This window comes from Leptonychotes weddellii, chromosome 1, assembly GCF_054177405.1.
Source record: "Leptonychotes weddellii isolate Sample4059 chromosome 1, ASM5417740v2, whole genome shotgun sequence".
Lineage (NCBI taxonomy): Eukaryota > Metazoa > Chordata > Mammalia > Carnivora > Phocidae > Leptonychotes > Leptonychotes weddellii.
In genome coordinates, this window is record NC_138369.1 from 6,189,297 (window position 1) to 6,198,058 (window position 8,762).

Here is an 8,762-nt window from a genome sequence, read left to right on the forward strand (position 1 = left end):
AATTTTTATTAATACTACACAAAAATATCCATGTTATATATCAGATGCGGGAAAAAAAAAAAAAAGCGCCCATATCTTTAGTAGGTATTCAAGTCCTCCAGGGTCCACCCCATCCCTGCCTTGGCTCTTGTTTTGATGACAAAACTCACCCTCAATAATAATAATAATAATACCACTAAGTGTTCACTTTGTGCTAGGCATGACTTCATTTCATTGAACTCTCACGACCTCTCCATTTTCCAGATGAGAAAACTGAGGTTGGCTCCCAGACCACGTTAGGCCAGCCAGGTGATCAGGCTCGGCGAGGCAGCGAAGGCTGCTATGTGTTCATGACGCCCTCTGGAGGCCTCGCGGGGAAGCTGGCAAAGAACCTAAAAATGAATCTTTAGATTTCAGTTGTAAGGGCGCGCAACGAGGGAGGAAATCCAGAGTCTGCGGACTCCCCACCTTGCTGTGTTTTCGGAGAGAGTTCTGGGAGTGGACAGGACCCTGTCTAGGAGGCGGAGAAGACACAGACCTAATCTGTGGTTTGATGGGGAACTTACCCTCTGCCTTGGGGAATCTGAGAGGCACGGTCCCACAGGCTCAATACTGAGGGTTTTCTGCGGGAGACGAAGCCCTGCACGTAAACAAACACACAAAACCCCTTCACTGGAAACTGAAAGACCACCGCGGGGTGTCTAGGAGGCTAGATGGGGCGGGGGCGGGGGCGGGGCATGGAGGGCGTGACCGACACCAAAAGCGTAACAGGTATTGGTCATATTCTCTTAGTGCCCGCCCAGAACCGCCCAGCCATAGGCGGGCCACTTTTCCAGGCTTAACGCTCACTGGCTGAGAGAGGAGCGTGCCTTTCCATCAGGGAGATCTCATTGGCTGGATTCCCGCACGGGCTCTTTGGGGGCGGGACCCAGGAAAAAGAGCAGGGCCTACGGAAGGGGCGGGGCTTCTTGCTGCAAGGTCGCGTGTTTCCAGGTGTCGCAGGGGGTCCCTTAGGCCAGGCGTGAAAACTGGAGCCTGGGGGTTAGTCCTGGGGCGGAGATGAAGGCACGCTGGGCCAGGCCCCGCCGACTTCCCTCTTGCACTCAGCTTTCCAACGCCGATCCGAGCGGGGTGGGCGGTGTCGCGGGCGTGATGTCATCGCTAGGCGTCGCGCACATCCCGAAGGAGCCTTGACCTCTTCGCGTGGGGAGCTGCGCCGCAATGCTGCAGCTAGTACGGGCTGGGGCGCGGGCCTGGCTTAGGCCCACGGGCTGCCGGGTGAGGCGGGGCACTGGGGACGGGACCGGAGGACAAAGGCTGGAGGTTCCGGGTGTCGTTTCTCACTCTCGTCCACCGTTTACAGGGCTTGAACGCGCTGGCGGAAGAGGCAGTACCCCAGGCGGCGAAGCCAGAGTCAGTAGCCAGCGCGGGTGAGGTTGCCAGGGTCGCTCCAGGAGGGGCGGCAACCGGGAGCCCTGACGCTTGGCCCTGACCCCTGACCTCCCAATCGCTTCAGGTCCCCAGGTGCCCGTGCTGCGCAGGTGCGAGCTCCCGGTACCCGCGCCCCGGCGTCCGGTGCAGGCCTGGGTGGAGTCACTGCGCGGCTACGAGCAGGAGCGCGTGGGTCTGGCCGAGCTGCACCCCGAAGTTTTCTCCACAGCGCCCAGGTGAGTGGGAGTGAAATGGTGAACTGAGTGCCAGAGGGAGGAGGAGCGGGGCTTTAGGAATCAGGATGACCTGGGCTTGAGCCTCAGCTTCTTTACCTGCCAAAAGGGGATGATGATTTTCCCTGCTACTGGGTTATGTTAGATTGAGATCTAAGAGTTAAGGACGCAAAACTCTGGAGCTTCAGTGACTGAGTTCAAATCCTGCCTTCCCGCTTGTGTTTCAGTGTCCCCATTCTGTCAAACCCCAAGAGGTTGCTGTGATGATGAAATGAGTTAATTCTGGCACCTAATAAGTTCTATAGATATGTTGATTATGATATGCTGTTACCGAATTTTGCAAAAATAAGCACTAAAAATGGTCAAGCCCTGGCATAGCCTATTGGCATTTTGGTTAAGTAGGTCCTTATAGCAACTCTAGGAGAGGGTTCAGTTATTCTTGCTTTGTAGGTAAAGAAACTGAGCACAGACAGGTTCAGAAATTTGCTCAAGGTCACACAGCTTGTAAGCTTTAGAGTCAGGATCTCAGCCTTACGTGGGCCAACTCCTTGGGCTGGCTTATCGGCTTACCGAGGCGTATGATGCCCCTCAAGTGCATTGTATCTGGCACATAATAAGTGCTGTTAATTTATTACTATTACTGATTTTGGCATGGTTTGCCCCCTGCTTTTAGAGTCCCAATCTACTAGAGAGTGACAAAAGAAATTAAAAACAACATATTTTGTGTATTCCGTAAATCCTTACGAAGTGTCTGGTATATGCCAGACTCCATTCTGGGTGTTGGGAAGACAGCAATGAATGAGTACCAAGGTTGCTGATGTTGCTTACAGTCTAGATCAGGGGTCTGCAAACCTTTTTCTGTAAAGGGCCAGAGAGTAAATATTTTAGGCTTTCCAGGCTTTCATGTCGCCATGGCAACTACTCCTCTCAGCTGATGTAGTACAAAAGCAGGGTTGTGTCCCAGTGAAACATATTTACAGAAACAGGCAGCAGGCCAGGTTGGCCTACTAGCCATAGTAGCTTGCCAACCCCGGGCAAGCTACCCCGGCAGTCATGTCCAATGTAACCACATAATGTGAGTCACGTGTGTAATTTACATTTTGCTAGTAGCCATGTTTAAAAAAAAAAGGAAGAAACAATCTATTTTATTAACCTGATATACCTAAAACGGTGTCATTTCAACATGGGGCACTGGCCACATTTCAGGGGTTCAACAGGCACATATCTGGCCAGTGTCTACCGAATAGGAGGATAGTGCAGGGCTAGAGAGGCAAACCAGTCCATAAAGAAGGTGGCAAGGAGTAAGTTGTAATGGTAGGAAAAGAGTAAGGTACTGTGAGAAGGAAGAAGTGGTGGCTCTCCTCTTAGCAAGGAGGCTCCTCAGAGATGTTGTTTGGGGCTGAGACCTATGGGCTGAGGAGGAACCAGCCAGGGGAAGAGTGTTTCAGGCAGAGGGAACAGTGGGCTCAAAGGCATGGAGGCTGGACCCCATTTCACAGAATGGAAATGGAGTGGGCCTGGTGGTGGTATGAGATGGGGCAGGGAGGGGCGAGGGCAGATCACACAGGGCCCTGGAGCTGGATGGGAAGAGCCCCTGTTTTCATCTGGTGAGGTGGCGAGGGCTTTAACTGGAGGTAGGCCTCTCACGGCCTCTTCTTTCTCCATAGGTTGGATATCCTGCACCAGGTTGCCATATGGCAGAAGAACTTTAAGAGAATTGTGAGTGCCCAAGTGGGGGAGGTTGGTGGAAGGAGGCAGAGAAAGCTCCTCGGTTTGTCTTCTCTGGATTGTTAGGCTCAGGCCTTACCTTCTCTCTTCTGAACCATTCACTGATGGGTGACGTGCCAGGTGTTTTCTGAACACCCAGTGTGCATTAGGCATGGTGCTAGTGGACAAGGCAGGCAAGATCCCTGCCCTTTGGAAGCTCGTAGTCTAGTTAGAGAGGTGAACATGAATCAAGTAGGCAAGCCTGTAAATATATGACTAGGGAAGTTGTCCCAGAGAAAAAGAGACATTTAGCCTCGATGTATAGTAGGTGCTAACTAGGTAAAGGGGGCAGTGGCGCTAAGGTGGAGGTAGTGGGAACCGCACATGCAGAGGTCCTGCGGCAGGGACAACATGGAGCCTAGTGTGGCCACAGAGGTCAGCAGGAGCAGTGGTGAGTAGTTTGGATTTTTTTGCCAAGTGCGTTGAAGAACCATTATCAGTCAGGGTCTCTCTGCTTCCCATCTGCTTACCTCAGAAGTCCAGTGAGTGCTTCCCCTATTCACACCCTCCCTAGCTCACCACGGAAGTCCCTCGTCATCTCCCCACCCCATACCTCTCCCTGATGTTCTCTAGCCTCTGCACATGTTTCCCCACGCCACACCTTCCTTCCGGTTGCCATCACATTAAAATCATTCAAAAAATGCCAAGTGCCTACCATGTGCCAGGCAGCAGAACCCCTGCCTTTCTGGGGCTGACATTCTGGAGCAGACAAGGGGACTCTCGATTTCTTTATTCTTCTCTCCCTCCCCAAGTGCTGTGTGTTCGTCCCGATGGATCCCTGATCTCTGTACCTCCTGTTGTCGGGCTCCCCACTGGCGAGCACCTACAGCCCAGCTCACTGCTGTTTTCCCAGGCCCGGGCCCTCTCAGCCGTGACAGTGTCTGCCTTGGGAACCTGACCGTCCGTCTCCTCCCTTTGCACCCGCAGAGCTATGCCAAGACCAAGACTAGGGCCGAGGTGCAGGGTGGGGGCCGGAAGCCTTGGCCACAGAAAGGCAGTGGGCGTTCCAGGCATGGCAGCATCCGCTCCCCGATCTGGCGAGGAGGTGAGCGGGGCAGGGAGGGAGGGGCCCTGGGGGCATCTTCACACCCATCTGGTGTGATAGCTGTCAGTCCCATTTCTTCCACCTGGGTAGGGGCAGCAGGACTCCGGCCTGCAGACCTCACTACCCGTGTGCGGGTCAGAGATCAGAGAGTCGGCCGCTTTCCCAGCTCCCTGTCAGCTCTGGCCTTAGCCTCTCATCAGACCATGGCCACAGCCCCTCTTGGCCCCAACTCCCGTCTTACGTCTCCTGGACCACCCTGCCCACACAGCACCCAGAGTGCTTTTCCTAAGCCCCCAGGTGGTTCCTGCAGCCTTTTTGGGAAGTCTGGGCTCCTCACCTTGGCATTCCAGGCAGTGGTGCCCACAGGCCCCCCTCGTTCCTCCACATCCTCTCTGACCAGACAACTGATTCAGTGTCAGCTCCTATTTGCCTGGCCAACTCTCCGCATCCTTAGCATGTGTTTGGGCTGTGCCTCTTCCAGGAAGCCCTCCCTGACCTTCTTTGGGTCCCCGGCCCCCAACAACTCCTTGTGCCGCCCCAAAAAGACCGCCCTGATTTCCTCTGCAGTTGAACCTCTGTCTGAATGTGAATGACAGGAGGGCAGGGATCCTGCCCATCTTGTTCCCTGCTGCACCCCCAGGGCCCAGCAGAGGGTGGACACACAGGCAGATGGTCCTCACTCACGGTTTGGCAGCTGAGGAAGTCGAGGCCCAGTAAGGCAAAGTTACCTGTCCCAGGCGGTGCTGGATCCAGTGTCCCCTCTCTTTCCCTCCTCGAGGCCCTGTCCTCTTTGCTGATTTGGTTTGCCTGCTGGCAGCCTCCCTACACCAGCCGCTGTGACAAATTTCTGTCCTGTACGCCCAGCTGGGGTCCTCACCTGTCCACACACCTCTGTCTCTGCAGGAGGCATTGCCCACGGCCCCCGGGGCCCCACGAGCTACTACTACATGCTGCCCATGAAGGTGCGGGTGCGGGGCCTCAAGGTGGCGCTGACGGTCAAGCTGGCCCAGGTACGGGCCTGATCCCGCGGGGAGCTGCCGGCACCCGGGGGTGTGGGCTGTGGGGGCTCAGACCGTCCTTTCTTCCTGATAGGATGACCTGCACGTTGTCGACTCCCTGGAGCTGCCGACCTCCGACCCCCAGTACCTGACCGAGCTGGCCCGCTACCGCCGCTGGGGGGACTCTGTGCTCCTTGTAGACTTGTGAGGGTGCGGGGCAGAGTGGGGGTGGGGGCGCTGGGGGCCGTCCTCTGCGGTGCTCACCTCCTGGCCTCCGTTTCAGAGCCCATGAGAACATGCCTCAGAACGTCATAGCAGCCGTCTCCGGCCTCAAGACCTTCAACCTGATCCCGGCTGTCGGTGAGCGGAGGGCCCCAGTTCTCCCCCCACCAGGTCCCCAGCAGTCCATGGGCAGTTAAAAGTCTATACCTGCCAGCTCCTCAACCCAGCCCTCAGCTTGCCCAAATGGAGCATTGGGAAGATGCCATCCTTGAAGAACGGCTCTGTCCAAGCTCAGGGCTCAGTGCAGGGCTCAGAGTGAGTGGAGGGGCTGCTGGCTGTCCTCGTCCGGCTCCTCCCTCGGAGAGGCTGGGAGGTGGGATCCGGTCTGGCTTGGGCATGTCACACCCATCATCACATTGGCTGATCAGTCCCTAGAGCTCTTTCTCGGTGTCCTGATGACATGACTGGCTTCCTCCCGGACGGCCGCACCTGGGGGTCTCACGGGCACCTTTGCACCTAAGAACTCCTTCCTTCCTGTGGCTCAGGCCCCAGACCATGCTGTCACCCTCCACTCGTCTCTTAGCTCACCCCTTCGGCGTTGACTTTAATATGGGGGATTCCACCACTTCTTACCCCCCAGCACCCCTGTCTCCCGCCGGCCCTGTCCCTGGCCCCTGCTCTATTCCGCAGCCTGTTCTCCCCCACCACGGCCACCAGAGGGCGCCTGTGCGCACCCGAGTCTCAGCGCGGCCCTCCTCTGCCCATGGCCCTCTGCCCACGGCCCTCTGCCCACGGCCCTCTGCCCACGGCCCTCTGCGGTTCCCACCTCCCTCTGGGACAAGGCCTAAGTTCTCCCTGGGGCCCGCAAGATCCTGCACAACCTGCCCCATCCTGTCCCTGTGCTCGCCGCTGCCTCCTGTCCCGCTCGCTCACTAAGTGCAGTCACAGGCCTCCCGCAGTGCATTCATGCCCCTGCTCTGCCGAGGGTCCGTCCGGCCGGCTGGAGAGGGAGGTGGGGATCCCAGCCCCAGCGCAGGGCAGAGCCAGGCACGCAGGAGGCTCTCAATCAGGGACTGAGCTGAGGACCGTCCCTCGCCCGGGGTCTTGCCATCAGTGAGCAGCTGAGCCAGGGTTTGAGCCTAGCCTGCAAGATCTGTGAGCCCATGCCGCACCCCGGTGTCTCTAGAGTAGGGCAATACGGGGAGGGGGTTGCTTCCTCGGGGAGGAAAGGGGGCCCCAGAGGGGGTAGGCAGCCCGGCCTGGACTGCATCTCCACCCCCAGGCCTGAACGCGTACAGCATGCTCAAACACCAGACCCTGGTCCTGACCCTGCAGACCATCGCCTTCCTGGAGGAGAAGCTGCTCTGGCACGACTCGCGCTACACGCCCCTCTACCCCTTCCGCCTGCCCTACCGCGACTTTCCCTGAGCCCCGGTCCTCCGCCCTTTGGGGCCCGGCAGCCTCGTGCCCGCCCTGTGGGGGACGGAGCGGCACGGCCCAGACCCCGTCATCCCAATGCGGCTGCGCACAGAGCGGCCAAGCACCGAACTCTGGCCCCAATTTTCGCTTTCATTTTTAAGATGAATCTTATTTTTTAATCAAAAAAGAGAAACAGAACAGCTCATTGCCATTTTGTAAATAAATCCACTTGGCAAGTCAAGCTCTTCCTCAGTGCTAGGTGCTGCTGGGTACCTCCGTCCTCAGGGGGCAGCCTCAGGGCTGTTTACAGCAGTGACCCACACTCAGCTCCAGTAGGACGAGAGGGGCTCCAGGAGCGCGCAGAGGAGGGCCCAGCTGTCTGTCCGTAGGAACCAGCTCCCAGTGCCTCCCCACTGCCCAGCACTGGACCCAAGCATTCACATCCCGGTTTGATTCTACAAATAGGAAGTGTAAACCTGAGCTTTCTTCATCATGATTTCTCCTAAGCAGAGTCTGAATCCCTGTGGTCAATAAATGAGCAAATAAACACATTTTTTTAAGAACACCGAACTGGTATCCTAATTCTGGAGTCCACTGCTTTTGTCTGCTCCCCAAGCTAATTTTTTTGTAACAGTCCTGATGCAGACTATAATGTGGTCAGTTTCCTTAAAGTCAGCCAGAACTGACATCTGCGTGTGTCCGTTTAGCCAAGGCCAGGGGGCCACAGTGACCACCCATGGGCTAGGCTGCCCCTTGCCAAAAACATGTCTGGAATGCATCTCTGGGGAGTGCCTTCAGAGCTCACAGCACATTCTTTGAAAATCCTCATGGATATAAACTTTGATCCTTAAAGCACCAGCTTTGACTAAGTAAAAAAGCCATTTGGAGCCTGTAGTAAGAAGGGGTGCAGAGGGTGTGGGAAATGCTGCTTGGGCTAAAGCCAAACTCTTCCCTACCTCTCCCTGCGCCTCTCCCTGGCCAGATGGGGACACGAGGCTTTGAGCAAGACCCAGCTGTTCTGACGGCGCCCAGGCTAGATCGTTGTAGCTAGAAGTAAGGCTGCTTAGTTGTCTACCTCGCAGCGGTTGGGAAACAGCAAGGCAAACCCCCTGCTCCCGCAGACTTCCCAGAGAGATGTGTTGGAACCTGTTCCACCATACTGGAAACCCGCAGCCAGACCAAGGATGATAAAAGGCACTAGAAAAAAATGATCTGACGGGTGCCTGGGTGGCTCAGTCGGTTAAGCATCCGACTCTTGATGGGGCGCCTGGGTGGCTCAGTCGTTAAGCGTCTGCCTTCAGCTCAGGTCATGATCCCAGGGTCCTGGGATCGAGCCCCACATCGGGCTCCCTGTTTGGCGGGAAGCCTACTTCTCCCTCCCCCCACTCCCCCTGCTTGTGTTCCCTCTCTCGCTGTCTCTCTGTCAAATAAATAAAATCTTAAAAAAAAAAAAAAAGCATCTGACTCTTGATGTCGGCTCAGGTCATGATCTCAGGGTCATGGGATGGAGTCATATGTCAGCTCTGTGTTCAGCAGGGAGTCTGCTGGAGATTCTCCCCCCCCCCGCCCTCTGCCCCTCCCCCACTCAGGAGCATGCACACGCTCTCTCTCAAATAAATCTTTAAAAAAAGAAAAGAGGGGGCGCCTGGGTGGCTCGGTTGGTTGGGC

At 56.3% G+C, this 8,762-nt stretch overlaps 1 protein-coding gene across 1 annotated transcript; it reads left to right on the forward strand.

The window, feature by feature from the left end:
- The first annotated feature begins 928 nt into the window (after positions 1–928).
- MRPL4 (mitochondrial ribosomal protein L4) lies at positions 929–7,659 on the forward strand. The gene is made up of 9 exons (XM_006741061.3): positions 929–1,257; positions 1,343–1,409; positions 1,496–1,646; positions 3,311–3,362; positions 4,338–4,455; positions 5,359–5,465; positions 5,548–5,657; positions 5,737–5,813; positions 6,958–7,659. The coding sequence occupies exons 1-9, from the start codon at positions 1,201–1,203 to the stop codon at positions 7,101–7,103; spliced, it is 885 nt and encodes a 294-aa protein (XP_006741124.1). The 5' UTR covers positions 929–1,200; the 3' UTR covers positions 7,104–7,659.
- The last annotated feature ends 1,103 nt before the right edge of the window (positions 7,660–8,762 follow it).

Coding starts and splice junctions, on each gene's coding strand:
- MRPL4 (XM_006741061.3), top strand. CDS start 1,201: ATGCTGCAGCTAGTACGGGCTGGGGCGCGGGCCTGGCTTAGGCCCACG. Junction 3,363..4,337: donor AGAAGAACTTTAAGAGAATT/GTGAGTGCCCAA, acceptor TTGCACCCGCAG/AGCTATGCCAAGACCAAGAC. Junction 5,658..5,736: donor TCTGTGCTCCTTGTAGACTT/GTGAGGGTGCGG, acceptor CCTCCGTTTCAG/AGCCCATGAGAACATGCCTC.